This window comes from Sebastes umbrosus, chromosome 15, assembly GCF_015220745.1.
Source record: "Sebastes umbrosus isolate fSebUmb1 chromosome 15, fSebUmb1.pri, whole genome shotgun sequence".
In the NCBI taxonomy this organism is placed as follows: domain Eukaryota; kingdom Metazoa; phylum Chordata; class Actinopteri; order Perciformes; family Sebastidae; genus Sebastes; species Sebastes umbrosus.
In genome coordinates, this window is record NC_051283.1 from 662,490 (window position 1) to 684,944 (window position 22,455).

Below are 22,455 nucleotides of genomic sequence, written 5' to 3' on the forward strand. Positions count from 1 at the left end.
CTTTTTCATAAATAGCACCATAAACCCAGCATCTCTAGCAGCGCCCCTGCTGTTGTGTTCTGACTCTGATTTGACCCCAGGTTTTACTCACCTGGGACACATTTAGACATGGACTTGTCAGATCTTGATTTGTCACATCGGCCCGAAACTAAGACTAAAGCAACTGTTCCTTCAGTCTGCAGCCTCCACAGCATCCACAGGTACAGAGACACTAAATGATGGAATGCTCTCTGTCCTGGTGGAAAGGTGTATAAGAGCTGCTGAAGACATTTATTTAAGAGAGAACTGGAGTAGTTCACAAGTTGTTCCTTCTGTGATGACATCAACGAAAACAACAAGAGATCCTGTTAGACCCAAACCTCCACGCACACGCATACAAACACATCCATTCTTCTTCTTCCACCTCCCAGTCTCTCTCTCTCTCTCTCTGTTTCTCTCTCTCTCTCTCTCTCTCTTTCTCTCTCTCTCTCTCTTTCTCTCTCTCTCTGTTTCTCTCTCTCTCTCTTTCTCTCTCTCTCTGTTTCTCTCTCTCTCTCTCTGTTTCTCTCTCTCCAAACATTCACGCGCCTCGACGCCACCTGCATCAGCACCGGCTGCAAAAGTTGCTCTTGCCAAGGTAAGCTCATATCTGATCAAAAATATGTATTAAACCGATCGCCAATATCCCTCTGCTATTTTTCATGCATTGACGACATGACAGCTATCGGGTGCGCGCATGCTTGGAGCTGGAGAGGAGCGCACCACATGCACATCATGTACACATTGTACTCTTGATGAAATCATGTGGGAACGAGCGCGCACCGCTTTGCATTACAAGTGTTGTATTTTCAAACTGCTGTTATGAAAGCCGTGCACGGTATTTGTGCACGGTATACTGTAGGAAGGCAGCCCTTTGGGGAAAGAGAGAGGAAATATGTGATACATTCAAGGAAGCAATTTCATAACTAAACTGTTGTGTGTTTGTGAAGATGTTCTAGGAGCAGGAGATAAAAAGCTCACAATATATAAAGTTATTACCACAGACCCTACGTGTACAAGAAGGAAATGTTTAATCAGTATTCATTCTAAGAAATGGGAACATCATGTCACCATCAGCTTGTCTGATATGTTTCATTAGTTGTGTACTTTGCTAGAGAACAGTCTGTTATATTGTGGTCTGTTTAGGATGGGATGTGCACAGTGTGGGCTCCAGCCGGGAGTCATGATTTAGATTCCTCTGACTGAGTATTGAATATTTTATTGAGAGAAGCAAACTGATCCTGCTTCCTTCCTCTCCAGCTGGAGTCTGTGCACAATATCAATATCTTTGATTCATAACAAAAAAGATGAATAGAAAAAGTTTCACTTCTCCCTTATCCCCTTTGAGTCAATGCTAATGTTTAGTTCAATAAATTAGGAAGATGTGACATTGTTATCTACATAGTTTTAGGGGCACACAAGGCACTAAAAAACTCTTTATCTACTTGTATTTACTTTATATATATACTTTATATTGTTACCATAATACCCCTGCAGGCATTTGTGTGTCTGTGTGTCTCAATACTCTACTAAAATATTTCTATAAAACATTATGTTTCCCACAATGTTTGTTTCCATGTTGCTGACTTATATTGCACTATAAACCAAAAAAAACAAAAAACGAATGAAATAAAAAGTGGTATAAAATACAAGCGTTATTGTGGAAAAAATGTCATTATGAAATAAAAGCAGACTTTTAATTAAAAAAAATTCTGTATCCCAATTTGAAGTTATCACTGTAAACCCCAATCCATCCATGACACAAAATTGTATTGTTAAGTCTACACAAATGTTCAGGACTGTCAAATGACATAAAAATAGAGATTTTTTACTGTATTTACAGTATCATAGTGTCATTTTAACATGTAAACAACCAAACACAGGACCAATTTATCCCATCACACCTCTGATCTCTCCATGGTTTTTTATTTGCGGCTCACCACTATGGTTTGTTGCTCTTATAATCATCACCAATGCACCAGCTCCTCCACTCCGTCCATGTTCTGCTGCTGCTCTGTATTCACATCAGGATTCATACCGTCGCTGAATTCATGATGCAGAGCATGGCTGATTTGTCCTTGAACTTTCATCCTCTGCACCGTGCATCTGCTCCGCTGCCGGCGAGCCTTTCTTACATGTGTTTGTTCCATGTTGTGCTGCAGGAACCTTCCTCATAATCTCCACTGTCAGCCTGAAAAGCAGCAGGTTTATTTTGGGGGGTTGGAGCACAAAATAACAGCGTCTGAGTCCCTGTTTTCGTATTGTTTGTTGTCTCTGATTGCAGACCCTCCCAGGGGTTCTCCTGGGGCTTTCAAAAAGCAGCAATCAGATGAATGATGAGTGTAATACTCAACTGTCTTCAGCTGCAGTTCCTCTAATGACCACTAGATGGCTTATCAAATAAAACTCAGACTGTATTAACTGTATTGGCAAACTCTGAAAAGATCTTTTGAATGGCAAAATTAAAAAAAATTTACACAATATTGTATTTTTTGTTTCATACTTTTAATTGATTAGTTTGATATGCAATAATTAATAATTAATGTAATACATTCTTTAGGCATGTCCTATTTAACATAAACTCCTATAACTTTAACACAATGCAATAGAGTGCTACAGGAATGAGTCTTAAAACCAGGAAATGAGTTAGCATTTTAGCACTTCCTGTTCCCTTGTCTGGAAGTCAATGGGTTTTTAGTTAGATGTCTGAAATAAGGTCTGTGGTTAACACAAGCTAAAGAGATTTTAAAGTTTTGTTCTATGACATTAAATACATCAATAAATACCTCACTTGGGAATTTTGAATCTTTTACGTGTCTTCAAAAAGGCGGTTGCTAACAAGTGGCTTAATGAGACTACTAAATGTCATCATGCCGACTCGTCCTCCTTTACAGCCTTGTTGTGTATACTCACGCTCATGTGACCGTGGTGGAGTTTGTTTATAGCCTAACTTTTTAGTTCTGGTGATTGCATTCACACTTCAAAACTCATAAAAGTGGTGTTCATTAGTGGAGATTCTCTTGAACAAAATGTGTAAATATCATAAATGTTTGTTTGCCACAGAGTTTATTTTCTGCAACAATCCAAAACCCAATGGAACAATCTCATTGGCTTCTTGTCCAGGGAACCAGGGTGATGCCAATTTCCTGGTTGGCCTACAAAAATACATCATCCCTGCAGCACTCTATGCAATTACGTCTAGAACTCAGAGCAATTCTGCAAAATGTAAAATGATTTAGGTTCTATAGCAACATGGTTCATTTAAAAGACCAGATCAGTGATTCTCGGTCTGCCTCATTTGAGATTTGTCAGAATTCATTCCTGTCAAAAAACCCAATAATCCTTTCAGCATCAGTTTGACCAGGTTGGCAATTGTCTGTCTGTAGACAGATGCACTTCTACTGGTCTTTAAATACTGTGTAAATGTGAGAGGAATGGCTTATGGTGGAACGCTGCAGTTACCCGAAGGTTATGCCATGATTTCCACTTTTGCCATAATTTGCTATTTGGTACAAGATGTAATTCAAAGCATCTATCTGATTATGGCAAACACATCCACTTTCAGTAGCTTGCAATAATCACAAGCATTTTTCTCTTACAGAGATGCACTTAGATGTTAGGGAGCGTGTTTGCTTAATTCACAAGAGTTTCAGCCGGTGACGCTGTGCTGCTCGTCCCTGAGCAGGAAACCAAAATTCAATCTTCCCTTTAGAAACCTGAGAGTGACATCACAGATGACACGTCAATGCTTTCTGTCTGTCTATGGGTCCCGATCAAAGGATATGTTTAAATGCTACATGAGCAAACTTCATACTATGGCACTTCCACTAGGACATTTTGAAAGTTTAAAGGGTTTCGCCAGCCAACATTAAATGTCTTATTATTCTTCTGTGGTTGGGGTGGAGGTGTTGAAGAGTTTCAGCCAGCGTTAGTGTGGACTGTTTCACTGGGTGCACTCCTGCTGCCATAAAAAAGCTTTGATTTCTGCCTGTAATTTGGATTCATTATTCTGTTCACTGAGAACAGTTTCCTGTTACTTCTGTTAACAGGGAATGAGATGGGAGACTCTTTTCTGTTTTCAACTCCCAAGTTTGTGATTTGGACTAATAAGCTGGGCATACTTTTACATAAAAATGAGAGGTCATTTTTAGTTTTTTCTAATTGTGTTTCTGAACAATTGTTTTTTGACTGTGAAAAACAGATTGTAAGCGTTGAAACCATTCACATCTAAATGCCTAAGTAGCATCAGTTTTAATATTTCATCAAAGCAGAAACAGCTGCACTGGCAGATAATGATCCAGATGTCACACCTTTCCTTTGCTGTTAATCTTCACACCAACAGTACAAACTAGAGGTCCTGGTTGTAACCGAGTACCCAAAGCGGTACCAAGTGGGCCAGGTCCAAATTATTAGCAGTCTGACCAGGTCCTTTGGAGGTTTTTATTGCCCTGGGGCTTTGGTCTGTGTATCAATATGTGCCATCTCAATACCCATACTACCATACTACATAGTAGCCAGAAAAAGATTTAGTATGTCCCTACACATAGTATGTCAAATACAGTATGCAAAAAATACCATGATGTCTTAACTACATCCGGTTGCATTTTGCAGTATGCAACAGCCATTCTTTCTGACTATTCTGACCCACAATCCTCTGCACAACGGGTATATGAGCAAGACGGTCAAAGTTTCAAGGGGGCAAATGTCATGACGAAGTAGTAATGTCCCAATTGTATGCATACTGCATGCAACAGTACATACTTTGTAAGGGCAGCTGGAATACTAAAAGTAAAAAGAATAAAGAACAATTTGGAATGCAGTTTATGTCTAATACCTGTGTGGCTATCAGCTCGGATCACATACGTTGTTCTGACTAATCTCTATAAACAGATTTATGCATATGAAAGCAGAATCTGTAGGCAACGGGACAAGATTTTGGTATCGTAAGCGTTCTGGTTTCTGTTTGTTGTCCGAGTAGTATTGACCAATCACGTATAAGCAAGCTTTGGTTGCATGCAGGTAAACAGTTTGTGTGGAGGGCAAAAGAGGTGAAACACATTGGTCAAAATGCAATGTGAGGATTTAGCTTTTAATTGGTTTGTAAACTGGCTACTTGTGAAACAATTCAGTCGTACAAGTCGTCTCTCATCTCCAACTCCATTCCCGTGTCTCAAGTTGCTAATCGGACCGTAAACAATGACCGGTGCATGGAAGAGAAGTCTCGGCCCGGATATCCGCTGGAATATTTGCTGTTGCCCCCAGAGGGTAACTCGTCGTCAAACCGCTAGCCGATGGGTTCCGACTTTGATTTTGGACAGGTTCTGGTCTTCAGGTCTCTTTGAATCAGGTTTTAATTCATACATGTCATTTAGTTTGTCATTAAATTTTCAACAGATCTGTTTTGTGTTGGGTCCAACTTTTTGGACGTGTGAAGACCTCCTGTACGGACAAACATTGGGGAAAAAGTTTAACAGATGGGCAACAAGTCCTTCAAACTAAATGACAAGATATATTGTTTGTAATTGCCTTCCAAAGCGATCCACTATGTTTTGTGATCTGAAACAATGTCACTTGTCACTTCTTCCAAAACAGTTACAAGTAAACGTCACAAAAGATCAGTGGTTATGGCTAAAAAAAGAGACAATTTCGATTGTCCGTAGAAAACTGGATGCCAACTACGGCCTCCCATGCAAACGTACACACTTCATTCAATCAATTGCCCTCCCAAACTTCATCTTGATGAAGATTTATAACTGTATAAAATGGTCATAGTTGTACAGCCTTTGCTCCAATAGACAATGGTTCTAGTTCACAGATTTCTATGTGTTCCTTTGTCAAACAGCTGTCGTATTTAGACATTTGAATAAAGGACTGATTTTGTTGTTTTTATTGGGAGTCTCCGAAGGGAGTTCGTGGTCAGAAGCGCCTCTAGATGTTGACGGGATCCCCTGCTGAGTTGCTATTGATGCCTTTCATGTGGATTTTTGGTGCCCTGCCGTTTCGGTAACAGCTTGCAAAATAAAAAAACTAGCAGAACCCGACCCTGTGTCAGTGCCGGCGGGGATTTTCTCTTCTGCTTGTTGAAATGTAGGATGTGAGTTCAAGCAGGAAAACAGCCACTCTGGTGAAACGCCCCTGAGCAAGGCATAGAATCCCTACGTGCTGCGGATCTTTCAGCTCTGAGAAACGTGCATTGTGCATTTGAAAGCATGAAACGGCACGAAATGCTTGTGATGAAGCCATCGCACCAACAGGAAGAAAGTTGGATGGATGAAACATGCCGAGACACTGTGACCACACACTGCTAATGACTCACAAGTCTGTCATGTCTCCTGTGAATGTTCATTCCTCATGTACTATAGGCAGCCGTGTACATCCAGGACATAAACCTGTGTGTGTGTTTGTTTGTGTGTTTGCATCCGTCATGCATGACATCCAGGCTCCTCTGCACACCGATGAAATTCACACACTTTTTTTTTTTTAATCTCAGCAAAATCCTCTCAGCTGTTACATCCATCCCTCTACTCCCCCAACACACACACAAACACATATACACACATACGCACTCGCCAGCTCCGCCATAGACTTTGGAATTCACTGTTGCCATGGCAATGGAATAGAGCACGCTCTCTCGCGTCGCCTGTTCTTTTCTATTGCTTTATATCCCTCTCTCTCTCTGTAGAGGCAAAGCAGCTTCCCTTGTTTGACAGGGGGCTCGTTTTCTCCCGTCGGCATCAGGTTTTGGATATTTGTTTATTTGTTTATCAGAGACATATCGTCATTGTCATGTAAGAAACATGTTTTTATAGGAGATGCTTCTTTAGAGGAGCATCTCATGGTTTCAAGACTCATGTCACATTCGTTAATCTTCTCATCTCTTCCTTTCACTCCTTCATTTCTTCCTCATCTTCTTCTTGTCTTTTGCTCCTCTCCCTCTCTTTCCATCTTTCCTCTCACTCTCTCTCTCATCTGCTCTTTACCCCCCTCCGCCTCTTTCTTCCTTCTCTCAGTAGCTAAGATGACTGCCATGACAATTCAATGAGAGGAGAGGACGCCAAGTGAAGTATCCCCCGCTCGCCAGAAAGGAGGGAAGGAGTGCTCCGAAAAAATAAAGAGAGGAGAGGGAGAAGGAAGAAGAATAGAAGAAGAAGAAGAGAGAGAAGAAAGAAGGAAATAAGAAGAGAGGGAGAGGCAGAGGAGCAAAGGATAAACGGTGGATGGAGGCGGCTCGGACCGTGGGCTACGGAGCGCTCTTACACTGACGAAGAAGAAGAACAGCAGCAGCGGGGGGCAGAAGAGATGGAGCAAAAGGCAGAAAACATGCCCTCAGGTTAATACACGCACACACACACACAACACACAGGCACGTGCGTGTGCATACACAAACATCAAACACCAGATGCACATGTGGATTCTATATGCATGACACATGCATATAACATATTCAAGCAAACACACAACAAGCATGAACGAACCCAATCGACACACACACAACACACCACACACACACACACACACACACATACACACACTGGAGTGCAGATGTGTGCAGAGGTCTGGATTCAGAGGGCGGGTGGTTTGGATTAATCTGCGCTGGCATTTGTTGTAACCAAGCTAAACATGAGTTGGTGTTTAGAATGGAGGTGACTGAAGGGAGCAGTTCAGATAATCCAGGGAACATGCCTGTCAATATTAATTAGTGGTTTAACTGAACAGATATTGCAATATTGAAATTATCTGTGTGAAACCTAAAATGTCATGATGTTGTCTTTTTTTTCTTCTTGTAAATGTAAAAGCAGCCTTGATTGGCTGGAGCCCGTCCGTTCTTTGACGAAGCTAACCAATCAGGATGAAGTAAAGCTAAGATACTGGTGTGACAACCCTTTTATTGTCTACACTGGATGCAATTGAGTTTAGTTTTTATTTGTAAGAGCAGAAAATATTTTATTTAAATCAGCATCGTTGCCTGAACCGCTTTGTCACTGCAACCTGAAGCATATTCACGCACGTTTTACTGCAAGTGTGCTTGCAGTAAAAAGTGTACACACATAAAGCTGCCATGTAACTGACTCGGGTTTAATGTAGTATACATATTTTATTCAGAATGGAAACAATTCACCACATCCATCCAAGGCCATCCATGTTACAGCTTGTTTCAGAGCAAAAAAGTCAATGACCAACTAAGATAAAAGATAGGTGGTAACCAGTGGGTTTGTAATGGTTGAGGAGACCTCGGTGTGTACGTAGAGATGTGACTGGACCAGTCCAGTGTGAACAGGTTCACATGGAGGAAGCCTGTTGCTGCCATGTTAACAGGTAATGTGCTGCTCACGTGACAAGTTTGTACTTCACTTTAACCTGACACAGGGGAGGTAAAAAATGTTATTTTGAAAAAGGTGATATTTGATTTGAGGGGGTCTAAGGATAGAGTGTCGTATGCTGTACAAAATTGAACTAAAAGCTAAAATTGACTGAATTGATTTGACTAATCACAAATTTAAACATTGTCATCTTCAGACTGCTCTCATACACAGTGCATAATTACGAAAAAGTAATGCACTGTGATTTGTGCGAATTGCATTTGTGTGTAATTCACGTAATAGTGAACCAGGTATAAAGAGCGGCGAACGGCGTGTAGGGAGGAGGTCGGGGTTGATGGGGAGGTCAAAAAAACACCAGACTTTCGCCCAGAAGACCGGTGTTCGTGTCCGGTGTGAAACCAGAAGTCAGCATTGATTTATTTGTCATGTAACATACTTAAAGCTGCAGTGCGTAGAAAATGGAGCAAATATGATTAAAAAAGGTTATTTTAATAAAACTGTCACTATATCGTGACAGTAGTGCATGAGAAAGGTAACCTGAAAAAAAACCATGTCCCTCTGTGTCCTCGGGTGTCCTCGATTGCTCCTAACGGCATCTGCAAGATTTCACAGACCGGAGGAAAACAGCAGTCAAAGCTGATCTGGAGTCTGCCGGCCAGCTGACGTCTATGAGTGCCGGCTGTCAATCACTCACCAACTCCGTCAAACGGTGAAACTAGGCAGCGCTGATCAATATGAATCAATATTCTGTTACTGTAATTCCTATTTCTCTCCTCAGATGGTCTCAGAATCATCTTGCAAGTGTACGGTTTAGCTGTAAAATGAGAAAGTTTGTGACCCGGCAGCCATGTTGAGATCAGTTGAAGAAATACCAAGCACCGCACCACCAGGACAGAGCACAGCCAATAGGAACGCTCTCTCTCTCTGAAATGACCTGTGATTGGTCAAAGCCTCCCGTCACAAGCCAGATGTTCTAAAGTCTGAAAACAGAGCCATGAGGAGGAGCAGGAAGTCCTAGTTTTCTCTCAGAACACTTGAATTACAATATGCTGAAAAGTTATTATGGAATTTATGCCCAATGATGCTAAAAATATACTGCCTACTGCTACTTTACTGGAACCCTCGGTGCGTCTCATAGTGGCGAGAAAAGGTGCCTTCTGTGGCGGTATCAAACGCTGATGACCTCGACAAAGTCAAATGACCGTATTTGGCGCCCTGGGAATGAGAACGGGCTTAGTCAGCTGGCTACCAAGACCAAATTTCACCATGATTTCAATATAAACAATACCCAGAACAACACAGAATGAAATAAGGAAATCAACATGAAATGTTTCTATTCACCTGCTGTCTAATTGGTGTTACTTTTTGGGACTTAGCTCATGTAGCAGTTCAGGGTCAGTTTCAGGGTCAGACGACCAGTGGTCTCTGTTATTTTTGGATTTGTGTTGCCATAGAAACACCCCTCAGGCCTGCTGAATTAGCCAAATAGTTTAAAAAGCCCACGCTGGGATTGATGTTCTCTGTGCCATCGATTGTTTACATTAGTGGAGCGCATTAACAGAAATGATAGAGCAGGGTTTACAGGAGTTTTCATGTCACCATTCGTCCACCATCTGTATTCAAACGGTTGAGGTCTTATTGAGGCACTAAATGGTTAAATGGAACCTGTGCAGATCTACCCCTCTTCTTTTCCTTGGATGTTTCATGTATGTTTCCTGAAGCACAACAGATGGGTCGTATCTCCTTTTCCCTCTTGTCGTCCCTCTCAACGTTCACCTCTCAGATTCCATTCACGTCTCTTCTCTCCTCTGTCCTCTCCTCTCCTCTCCTCTCCACTCGTCTCTTCTCGTCTCATCATCCACTCCTCTCATGTCTATTTTACCCTCCTATCTTTATTAATGTGTAGGTAAACCTCTGCACCCTGCTTCCTTTTCTTTCTTGCTCCTTTGCAGTTGCCCTTTGGTGTCTTTCCCACTTAAACTCAACTTTTTTTCCATCTGAAGTCTTATTGATCTCATCAGCAGCCAAATTCCAAAGAGCTGTCCTAAAATTTGCAAACGCTGTTGATATTAATGCCTCTTAAAGTGAGTCATTTTGAAATCCAAGTTTTTGACAGGAAGGTCAGAATCCACTGATACATGAAATAATGGATTTTCTAATTTTATTTAAATTTTCTTGGGGAAACTCATTGAGATACTTACAAAGGAGGATTTTCGATCTCTCCCAGCAGTCCATCTTCCATCCTCCACTGTTGGTTTTTATAACAATATTTGATGTTTTATATTTGTATTGATGCATCGGGTCGGCATTTTGTTCCTCCGCTGCGTGCTGCCAGCATCTCTCTACTGCTTCAGGCTGTGTACGCTGTTTTTTTTATTAAAACGCGCTCCAATGTGCTCACCCAGAATGCAATGGAAAGACTCAACCCCATCAGCAGCTCCCACCACTCACCCACAGCAGCCCATCGGGGACAGTAGTTCTATTAATGCATCAATATTTGACAGTTCAATGCATGAATTGTGAGGTGGAATGCAAAACTGTGTCTTATTTTTAACATCTCGTTTATTATTTCAACCTTTGAGGAGATTTTTGAACTTTTGTGGAATAAATGACTTAAACAAAAATGTAGTTTCACATTACCCTGAGTATAAGTTACAGTTATTATTATTATTATGATACAGTTACAGTCTTAGAATCAATCAATAACCTGTAGTCAAACACAGTGATTGTGATCAGTAATGATCAGTATATGGTGATGATGACTTTTGTCCTGTATATCCTCATACAACGGTTCGCATGATATCTGACGCAAAGTTATTCCTCATTTTCCATGCGTTCTCCTACGAATATCCAGCAACACGTGTTCATTTCTGCTCGTTACTTACATGCAGTATTTTCAAAATAAACTTCCATCTTCACAGCAAACAGCTTGGTTAGGTTTAGGCAATACAACTACTGGGTTAGGTTTAGGAAAAGATTGTGGTTTGGGTTAAAATCATGGATGTATAAAGAGAACTAGATACAGCATTGTAGACAGGCTCCTGTTCATTCCTATGAAAGTTGCTCATTGGCGCATGAAGCAAAAATGGCTCGACCGCAGAGTGATAAAGTACCCGGATCTTTCAGCGATCTTCTGCATCCATTGGGCCAAGAGAGCAGGCGCAGTAGCGTTTCCATTAACTCCTCCTCCCAGCCCTCACTCCAGCCTCGGTCTGAGTCTCATTCACATGAACGGAGGAAGGGAAATAACTCTGGATTCAGCTATTAGTGCATTTTACTGCTTTTAGGACCTAATGATTTAAATAAGGACTATTAGAGTGTTCATACTGGGAAGTTGATTCACCTCAAAATGTGTCTGCTGATTTACAGATGTCTCTTTCCCAATATAAGTCTATGGGAAAAAATATTTTTGGGCCTGATGGCATCACTTGACAGACACGTTTGGTCACCACGAAAATTTGCTTCAAAGCCCGGTACACTTCCTGGGGGCTTGGTTGAAATAACTACGGACGTTACGTGATGAATAAATCAACGTTGACTTCTGGTTTCACACGGGGTACAAACAGCAGTCTCCTGGGGGATAGTCCAATGTTTTTTGACACACCCATCCACCCCGACCTTCCACCTACGTGGCGTTTGTTGCTATTCATACTTCCTGGTTGACGATTACGTGCATTACATATGCATTGATTTTGTGGGCTATATAGAAATGACAGTGCATTACTTTCCGTAGGTATAGCTATGAACGGTGTATGAGACCAACCTGTCTTTGTACAGGTTAAAGAATCAAGCTTGTGACCAGAAGATCACTCCTTACAGTAGATACCTGAGACTGACGTGAGTGCAGGAAGTGACATAATCTCTCCTGACACCACAGCTGGAATCGAGTATTAATCTTTCCACTGATGTCTCTAATGTCTTCCATTAATCCATGTGGAAATCATATAAAAAAGACGTTCCCTATAGCTTTAGCTCTGGCCTGATTATCATCATGTTTAAACATTTTCTTCCACAATCATAATCACATAATGATGGTCCATGATCCATGGTTACTGTGCAAACAGGACTTGTCCCATGACTTTATTCTAGAACAAAAATATTCAAGCCAATGTATTTTTAAGACACTCTGGATCCTTTAGCCCTACCACAGTATATTGTCTAACTGATGAGTGATAGTTCTATTATCATGTGCATTGGTACTGTATGTATTTAGCCATCTGATGTTGGCATCTGTGTTCTTGTCAGATATCAGTTTCCTTCCCCGCCCAGCGATGGTATGGTGTGAGCGGGGCATCCAGGTGCTGCTGACCACCGTGGGGGCGTTCGCGGCCTTCGCCCTGATGACGGTGGCTATCGGTACGGACTACTGGCTGTACGCCCGCGCCTTCATCTGCAACAGCACGGCCAACTCGTCCCAGGAGGACTCAAACAACAAAGACAAGAAAGACCCTGGGGCTCTCACCCACTCCGGCCTCTGGAGGATCTGCTGCCTGGAAGGTACAGCTTTGCTTGTATGTGCGTATGCATGTTCGTGTGATTGTGTGTGTGGGAGGCTGTGGAAACCTTTGGATGCATTGGGCGGGTTGAATGTGTGTACGTGTGTTTTCTCATGTGCTGGTCACCGGAGGGTCTTGCTGAGGTCAGTGTGTGTGTCAGTGTAATCAGAACAGACATAAATAGGTGTTCTCTTACTCACACACACACTACCAGTATGATATATTGCTCTACTTTTGTTTATTTGTCCGTTTTGTTGATCTGCTCTTTAACCCTCTGGATCCAATAATGAGGTCAGTTATGAAAATAAAGCAAAGGACAAACTGTTGGTATTGTACGTTTCGGCAAACCAGGGATACGTCGAATGTCGTTGCTTTTGAATTTGGTCAGAGCAAGTGACGTAGTTTATTGTGCAACCATTTTTGAAAGTTACGTAGTATAATAAGAATATAACAAGTGACGAAGTCCACCAATGGCAGGCGGGCTGAAGGGGTGATGGACGGGTCAAACAAACACAAGACTTTCACCCAGGAGACCGCTGTTCGTGTCCCGTGTGAAACCAGAAGTCAACGTTGATTTATTAGTCACCTAATTTCCGTACTTAAGTAACGCCACATCCAGTGTTATTTTAACCCAAACCACCATCTTTTCCTTCTAAGTAGTTTTTGTCACAGCACTTTCATACTTAAGTTGCACCGCTTCCAGTGCAGAGTAACTGCGATCTTTTCCAAAAATGAACTAAGTCGTTTTTTTGCCTAAACCTAACCATGTTGTTTCCTGTGAAGACAGTTTATTTTGAAAAGACTGGAGCGGAAATTGACACTAGACATTTGTAGGTAAGCGCATAAAAGATGAAGAATAACTTTTCGTAAGATATCATACGAACCGTTGAATGAGAATACATAGCCTGTGTGAAACCAAAAGTCAGTGTTGACTGTATGCTTGTTATGTAATGTCACATGAGAAAGTCCACTAACGGCAGGGTTATTTATTTAGCTATGTTATTACTTTAACACAAACCATGATTATTTTTTACCCTCAACCAAGTAGTTTTGTTGCTTAAACCTAACCGATTGTTTCACAACGTTAACCACGTCGCTTTGTGCATTTTTCTACAAGCGTGATACGAGGCTGATATGAAACATATTTTTGGTTCAGAAACGTCGACGTTCAACGTATCCCATAGTTTTCAGAAATGTACAATGCCTCCATTTTTCTGGTGACTGGGCTAGAGAAAGGCATCTCATAATTGGTGAGGTGCAGGCCTCGAATTGTCGCTGCAGTACGAGTTGATGCCGGTTGAACTTTTCCAGCCTGTGAGACGCTAGACAAGCTATTGTGACTCCCTGTGTTAACACTTTTGGTACATCTTGGCATTGTGGCACAACTCAGATAAGAGGATTTCAGCATGTGTAGATCTGAGCTTTGCCTCATTTTTCCCCTGCTGCACTTGTACCTTCATGCACAGACACACACAAACACTTCCATAAAGTATATACACTCATACTATGCATTCAACATAAAGCTCATCACAATGCCCCAGAGCTCAGATATGAGTGGTGACTCATCCAGTGACTGATCAAGTAGTTTCTCTGCATAGCTGCAGCTGACAGACAGGTTTAATAGGACTCACAACACTGTCACACATATACAAGATGAGCTAAATTGCAACATTAATTTTGAAGCATTAGTATAATTATCATCAACAAGACAACAGCAGCCTTTTCACTGTGTTTTCAGTTGTGTGCAATCAAAGGAAAGGAAATTTGTTGGATTTCTAGCTTCAAAGGTTTCATCCAGAATTAATTCATCACGTTTAATAGTTAGTTTTTGCAAACTAGAGAGAACTGCTGTATGAGGATATGTCCAGGACCAGATAGAAAAACCGAATGTTACCCCTTACAGCCTCACAGAAACATGGTTGTACACTCTTAGTCGACAACTATTCTTCAACTATTTATCTGACTGGCTCATGGTAACAAAGCTGAGGCTTTCAATCACTTGCTGTTGTTTTTTTGTTGTTCCTAAGACTCTTGGAGCTCAGGTCTTTCTGGCTCATCTTCCACTTTTTGTAACGATTGTTTTGCTTTCTCGTCATCAGTTCATCTGTCCGTCTTCTCTTTACATCTGTTAGCTTATTTACTTCTCTCTCTTTATCTCCTTCATCTCTCTCTCTCTCTCTCTCTCTCTCTCTCTCTCTGTTTCTATTCCCTTGCCGTCTACCTCTTGTCCTCCATATCTCTCTCCCTCCCCTCACTCCTTTTCGCCCCCCCTCTCTCACCAGTTCTAATTTTTCCCTCCATAATTGTTGGTTGTTTCCATGTCTGTCTTCTCTTTCTCTCTAGCAGAAATTGTAGAAAAAAAGATGGAGACAAGAGCAACATTATTATCATCCTCTCTTCCTTGTGTTCTACCTTCTTCCTCACTCCTCTTTCTCGCTGTTGTTTTTCAGGCTTGAAGCGAGGTGTGTGTTCCACGATCAATCATTTCCCAGACGACGCAGACTACGACCAAGATTCTGCAGAGTATCTGCTCCGTGAGTGACACACACACACACACACACACTTACAAATGAACGACAGACACACACAGAGCATGAACATGAGCACTGGCACACACACATTTAGCCTGCACTACACACTGTGTGTCTCGACAGAACACAACACACATACAGGCACTGCAGTCTCCATCACACACGGATACAGAAAGGACAGAAGGGGATGGTGGGCGGACATCAATGCACGGATGTCAGATTCAAGCAAAGCGTTCCTGGAGGTGTGTGTGAGTGTGTGTAAGTGTGTGTCTGTACAGTGTGTGTATGTGTGTTAAATGCCCAGGTGCATGAGGTTGGGAGTCTGGGGGTGTACAGAAAGCTTTTTTTTCACAGATGGATTGAAAGAACAGCCTTCACTAATGGATTATTTTCAGCTCAGGATTCAGGTTTCACATCCTGCCTCCGTTGTGATAGCAAATTCTGTTGGTACAGCTCTGAACCTTTAGGTTTACAAAGTATATGTTCCATCCATATATTATATAAAGATATCTATTTCTGTGAAGGATGATGCTACCTGAGATTTTGCTGTGCAGCATTGACTGAACAAGAGATCTTTCACTTCTCCACAGGCTGCTCAAGCTTTTCCATTTTCTTTTAATGATAGAAAATGTTTAAAATTCAGAGTAAAGGACGACCCTGATGCATGCTCTACATTTCTATTTTATTAAAGTAAGTGTAATAGTTGATGGGAAAATAGTGAAAATTTAAGAAAATACCTTATCTTGCAATGTTAAGAACTTTTGTATCACGCCCCAAAACTAAAACTTCTTCTATTGGTCCATGACCTACCGTTCCACCAAAGTATTAATAGATTTTGTTTATGAAATGACAAAAAAATTATGAAAAAAGATTCTTGGACCCCAAGGTGATGTCCTCAAATTGCTTTTTTGGTCCAAACAAAAGCAAAAAACCCAAAGATATTCAATATACAATTAGATATGAGTAGCAAATTCTTATATCTTAGGAGCTGGAATTGGCATAATTGTCATTTTTGCTTGCAAAATGAATTTAATCTTCAATCAATTATCAAGAGTAATAGTTGCAGATTATTTTTCTGTTGATCGACTAATCTCTTAATCGACTAATCATTCAGCTCTACTTCTAACTAAACAAAGGAGGAGGTAATTATCACTTGACTAATTATTCTATTGAAGTAGCACCCAGAAGGTTTGTCCCCTGAGCACCACAAACCCCCTACAACTCAGCAGTCTTTCTTATCAGCTACTTATCTAGATAATCAATAAATTGTGCTGAAGAGACAAACACCACCCACACAGCCCATTTTCCTCTTAAAATACAACGTTAGAGAATAATTTGCAACCACTGTTTGACATGTCTGACAGAAGGTTCTATGAATATATGCTTATCACAGCATTCTCGTTTCCCTTCAGAGGCAAACAAAAGCTAACGCAGCTGGAAAAGTCACCTTCACAACTTCAAGGCTCTGCTTTTTCCACATGTCCCTGCTAGAGATGGAGCTATTCAGCATTTTAATCTCCTATAATGTCTCTCTACGTTATCATTACTGCTCATAGGTTTGAGGTGCCTGGAGAGGAATTTAGTGTAGAGGGGTTTTAGGTGATGTAATACAACATTTTGCAGCCATACTGAAGGTCCTGAGTGGTCCTCCTCCTGGTCATGCTCCAATCTACTGTAAAATGTAGAGACTCAAACACGGTCTAAAGAGTATTCCAGCAGTATTGAATTGCAATCTATAAAGTTTGGGGACTTGTGAGAGGTGGATTTTTAAAGAATTGTCAAAGATGCCAGCATACTCTGACCTTTATTACCTAATATGCAGAAGAGTATTTGAGAGGGGATGAGGGGGGATGCCATCCACCCTTCTTAAACTGCCATCCATACTTTCCATCCCCTAGTAGCAGAGAGAGTGCAGTTGCAAAGGGGCAGATTAGTTGAATATGTTAGTCTAGTCTGCAGGTCTCATCGATCCTTTATCTGACTGAGGTTTGTGCAGGTTAGAGTCTATGGCCCCGACCATGGGGTCCGTGTTACTGTCTGTGGTGCTGAAGCAGAAGACGGATTCATAATTCTGACTTTTACTCTTGAGTCCCACCCTTCTCTCTTGGATCTGTAATATTCTCCACCGGGCGCAACTCTGCTGCGTTGTGGCTGCGGCACGGCTGCCGAAGCTGATCGCGGACACTCAAGACAATGCTTGTGATCCCACCAGATGCGCTGCAGCGCATTTCAGAAGCGTCCACGAAGTGGCTCTCACTGCACTGTGTATTGATAAATCCACGGAGCAGTCCATGGTGCTTAAGTAGCAACCAACCGAGTCTGTCCCCCCTGTTAGCAATGAACAAATCGCCTGCTGATGGGTCAATCTCCCAAAACACTGGATCCTACATTTCTAATCATAAAACTCAAATCACATTTTTGTTCAACCCTCCTTTCCTATTAAACCCCTATGTCTTTAAAACACTACACCCTAGTTTGTAAAGCAGGCTTTATTCTCTCCGAGCTTGAGGAAAGATATAGTCGGGTGATGCTGTGGCTCCTACAGAGCCACAAAATACATTATGTACTAAACATTATGTAGGAAACGTATGTAAATACTGTATATAGCTGCTGTTCCAGAGCCAACTTGTAGTGTCAGCCCTAGCACCTCTTGGTAACACTGTATCTCCCAGGAGTGTCACAAGGCTTTGCACCTTCAAATGGTGTTGAACCTCATAACATTCTCACTAATTGCACTACATTAGTACACACACAACAAAGTCCAGAGAAAGTTGGCAATAACATTTCAGTAAATACTCAAGATGATGTGTTTCTGTCGGTATCCTGGTGTGCAGGTGTGGTGCGAGCCTCCAGCATCTTCCCCATCCTCAGCGCCATCCTGCTGCTGCTGGGTGGAGTGTGTGTTGCTTCCAGCGGCTTCTACAAGAGCAAAAGAAACATCATTCTCGGTGGAGGGATTCTGTTTGTAGCTGCAGGTAAGCCTGCAGCTGTGTCCTGGTTTTGGCAGAGACCTCTGTTCTTTCACTCCTAGCGTGGAGTTTCTTTTAGGTATTTTTATCGTTATTAAAACAGGAACTCATAATGCGCTGCTTTATTATTCCAGCGCTGGTTGGACCGCCTTTAGTGCATCTTTGTCCTTCCACTCTGTCTTATTCCACTCTAAACTGAAATGAAACTGTGCTATTGCACATTTTGATGTTTCAGATCTATCAGTCTAATACAGTCATAATAAGAAGTTGTTATGTATGATATGCAGATTGATTTTCATATTGCTCCTGCCTCTGCTCTGTATAATTGAAAGGAAGCAGTTCCAGTATCATTGCCTGGAAAACAATTTAATGAAGCTGCAGGTTAATGTGTCTCAGAGGAGCACTTACACTGCAAGTCTTGTATATTTCCTCAGGCCTCAGCAACATCATCGGAGTGATCGTGTACATCTCGGCAGCACTGAGCGACATCTCCCCCAAGAAAGATGAGGACAAGAAGTGGCACTACTCCTACGGCTGGTCCTTCTACTTTGGCGGCCTGTCCTTCATCCTGGCCGAGATGGTGGGCGTCCTCGCTGTCAACATTTACATCGAGAAGAACAAGGAGCTGCGCTGCCGCTCTCGCACCGACCTCTTCAAGAGCACCACGCACGCCATGCTCCGACTGCCCAGCTACCGCTTCCGACGGCGCTCCCGTTCCAGCTCGCGCTCCACTGACCCGCCACGCTCACAGGAGACCTCGCCCATTGGCACCTCCAAGACCTTCAGCCTGCCACCCTCAGCTCCGCCCTTCTCTGTGGCCACTCTGCCCAACCCGCACCACACCAGCAGCGGTGGGAGTGGAGGGGGCGGCGACATCTCCATGTACACCCTGACGAGGGACTCCAAGCTGGGCAGCCTGGGAGGCGGCGCCCCACCTCTCTACGGCACGGTGGACCGCGCCACACTGTACCAGCTCCACAACTACTTCCCAAAAGATTCCAGCGGCAGCGGCGGCGGAGGAGGAGGTGGAGCGGTGATAAGCAGCGGCACACTCCCATCTCACTCCAAGTCCAACTTGGCGGCAGCAGCGGCTGTTGCCCAAAACGCAGCACCGCTCAATACTTCCACATCAGCCGCCACAACAGCCCAGACAGCTCCGATATCTACAGCCACCATGGAGAGGGACAGGGGCAACATGGGAACCCTGGACCGACTGACGGCCAAACGGGACAGGGATAGCAACTCAGACACACTGAACAGGAAAACTACGCCAGTTTAAACCTCAGAGATGACACGTTAGAGATATCTGAGTTGAAAGAGAGGAAGAGTAGGGCTGAAAATGTGTAGGTGATACTTCAACGGTAATGTTTCCGTCCTTGAGCCTGGGGTATCTAGCTGCCATATTTACTTACTAACATCATCAACAGTCATAGAAAACCTGACATTATGTGCAAATTCATGACAACTGCCTTAAAACGGTCATGACTTTAGCTTCAAAACCTTGTTTGTAAGTTAATTATACAACAGTGGTGCAGTGGAGGCTTCAGCACGTCGTACAAAATCCCACACGCACAACTGGGAGCTCCCAGTGAAACCAGTCTCCTGGTGCATCAGTTGGGGGTTAAGTGCCCTGCTGACGAGGCCGTTATTTACTCTCCCTTTCTACATTTTGTCAGCCTTTAAGTACAAACTACTAAGCTTTGATTTTTGATATGTAAGTCACGAGACATCTAGGTTCAAACTGAACGGAATCTGGTTTAAAAGTGAAAGTTTGTACACATCTAGACGTCCAGTTTGAACCTGGAGACTGCCAAATCAATGCTTTCTGGTATTCTGAAACATAATTAATAATAAAATAGAAAAGTGTCCAGATGGTATAAGCCACAATTCTCTGTTACATTTATATTTTAAATAGAACAGAGAGCCACAGACGGGTACATTCAGCCAAGTAACAAGCTGCTCAGTGATGAGTTGACTGCCAATTCAAGGTCAACAGTAGCTACTTAACCTCTGGTCCCAAGAGAGTTACCTCAGCCATATCTAACCTACACACACACACACACACACACACACCAGAAGAGGCTGACACACTGTGAGCCTATTTATTTTTCATTGTATGTCAAAGGTAATCACAGCGACAGATGGGCATTCTAGAGAAAGGCACAGCCATAGACTTCAAGCTTCCCCCCGTACGCCTCCATTCCACCACTGCCAGTTGTCACAGTTTGGTCAAACTCTGCAGCAAATGTCCATCTGAACAAGTTACTCCTTCTGATGTTAAAATTCCTCGAGTCTTTGTCCAAATGTGTGAAATATTCGCAGAGTTCTGGCCAAATGGAAGTAGACTGCTCTTCTTGTTTCGAGGATCATTTCACTTGTTTCTTAAATGACGTAAGTTCTGGTCTTGGGCAACATTAAGAGGTTTTTGATAAAGTTACAGTGGCCTGTAATAGACACAAATATAGCAGAGGCTACCTGCAAACAGTTAATAAATCATATTGCAAGGTATCGCTCTATTTTTGGCTCGTCATTCACTCGTAAAGTGCACTGATCCTCATTTGTAAGCAGGCGAAAAAGTGCCAATAGTTGAGCTTTCTGAGGGGAAAATGGTTTAAAACCCAGAAATGTCAGTAGCAGGCCAAGTCATTCTTTAATCACTTTTATTGATCAACTGCACTTGCCAATGATTTATAGTCATCCTTCAAGGTCGATGTAACTACTTGTAAAGATGGACTTTTTCACACTCTATGTGTATGTTTAATTGCCAAAATTGACTCCAGGGTTTGTATGACTGTTTATGAAGATGATTCGATACCGAAGGCTACAAGGCAGCATCCGTTGAGTGTTCCTGCAAAGGGCTGCAACCATAGGCAACAGGGTGGGTGTCAATTCAGTTTACACTCAGGGGTGGAGTTTTAGATAGAACTTAGATCAAAAGCTAAACATTTAAATTGTGTTACTGCAATAAGAGATATCAACCATTGTATCAAGTTCCTGACTAAAGGCCTTTACACACCGGGGTTGTGATGAATAAACAACACGAAAATGCTAAATACTCGCCTGCTAATATTTCGCATTCATTCCTCCAACGATGCAAATTTGCGACAGTTGTCAGTCTTTTTCAATTAAAGGTTTGAATAGATTTGATTGAGCTATTGACCCAGAGCAGCGTCTGGCAGTCCGTCTGAGCTAAATAGTTCTACAGCCTAAATTACTGTAAGCTATTTTTAGCGAAATGCTACGAGCGAATTTGCCTCTGGTAAACAGTTAAGCAGTGTATATGTCTAGGGCTTTTATTGTGAAGAACGGAAGGAGTGGATCTGGTCTGTGCTGCCTTTGTCAAGGTTGGAAGGAGTGATGAGGTTTACCCTTTTGGTTCAGACTATGGAGCCTCCGTGTTGTTTTACACTAAAGTGTACGTATTGAATATGTCCGTACCACACATCGACAGCATATAAGAAGTGGATGTAGTCGCCATGGCGTCACCCATTGGTTTGTGGACTACAGTTTTGAAGCCTAAAGTTCGAGCCATCTTTGTTTTGGTCTTCGCCATCTTGGTTTCCTGCAACCAGAAGTGACACGAGAGGGTGGAGCAAAGTACAACTGAACGCTGAATAAGACATTTGTAGGCGACCAAAAAGGTTCTAATTAAACATCATGAAGTGAAAACACACTGTGAAAGGGTTAAAGTTCTAAGATGAAAACACGGACAACTCCCAGACCGGACAACGCCGTGGTAGCGACCTGTCAATCACAAGGTAGCCCCGCCCTAAAGCATCCCCTGCTTTATGGTCTATATGACTCTAAATGGGACCATCATTTACTAAATGAACATCATGCTGTATTGAAGAAGACTTCAAACTAGAGATTGAGACCATAAACTCATGTTTACAATGTTTACTGAGGGAATAAATCAAGAGAGAAGTAGGCTCATTTTCTCATAGACTTCTATAGAACCAGAGGAGTCGCCCCCTGCTGGCTGGTAGACAGAATGCAGGTTTAAGGCTCTTCAGCATTGGCTTCACTTCTCAGACCTGGAGATTGCTCACTGGCTCTGCACTACGTGATTGGTTAATGCCTTTATTTGTGGTAGGAAAGCTCAGAAAATCAACCTTGTGCT

At 42.3% G+C, this 22,455-nt stretch overlaps 1 protein-coding gene across 6 annotated transcripts; it reads left to right on the forward strand.

The window, feature by feature from the left end:
* The first annotated feature begins 497 nt into the window (after positions 1–497).
* cacng8a (calcium channel, voltage-dependent, gamma subunit 8a) lies at positions 498–20,495 on the forward strand. Of its 6 annotated transcripts, none has more exons than XM_037794098.1 (6): positions 498–616; positions 7,029–7,348; positions 12,585–12,836; positions 15,286–15,369; positions 18,201–18,341; positions 18,770–20,495. In XM_037794098.1, exons 2-6 carry the CDS (start codon positions 7,318–7,320, stop codon positions 19,612–19,614), a joined length of 1,353 nt encoding a protein of 450 aa, XP_037650026.1. In that variant the 5' UTR covers positions 498–616; positions 7,029–7,317; the 3' UTR covers positions 19,615–20,495. The 6 variants fall into 6 exon arrangements, with proteins under 6 accessions (XP_037650026.1, XP_037650029.1, XP_037650028.1 ...); XM_037794101.1 differs by having other exon boundaries at positions 7,032–7,348; XM_037794100.1 differs by lacking the exon at positions 498–616 and adding an exon at positions 6,659–6,756 and having other exon boundaries at positions 7,032–7,348.
* Positions 20,496–22,455: the final 1,960 nt, after the last annotated feature.

Coding starts and splice junctions, on each gene's coding strand:
- cacng8a (XM_037794098.1), top strand. CDS start 7,318: ATGGAGCAAAAGGCAGAAAACATGCCCTCAG. Junction 7,349..12,584: donor GGCAGAAAACATGCCCTCAG/GTTAATACACGC, acceptor TGTTCTTGTCAG/ATATCAGTTTCCTTCCCCGC. Junction 18,342..18,769: donor GATTCTGTTTGTAGCTGCAG/GTAAGCCTGCAG, acceptor ATATTTCCTCAG/GCCTCAGCAACATCATCGGA.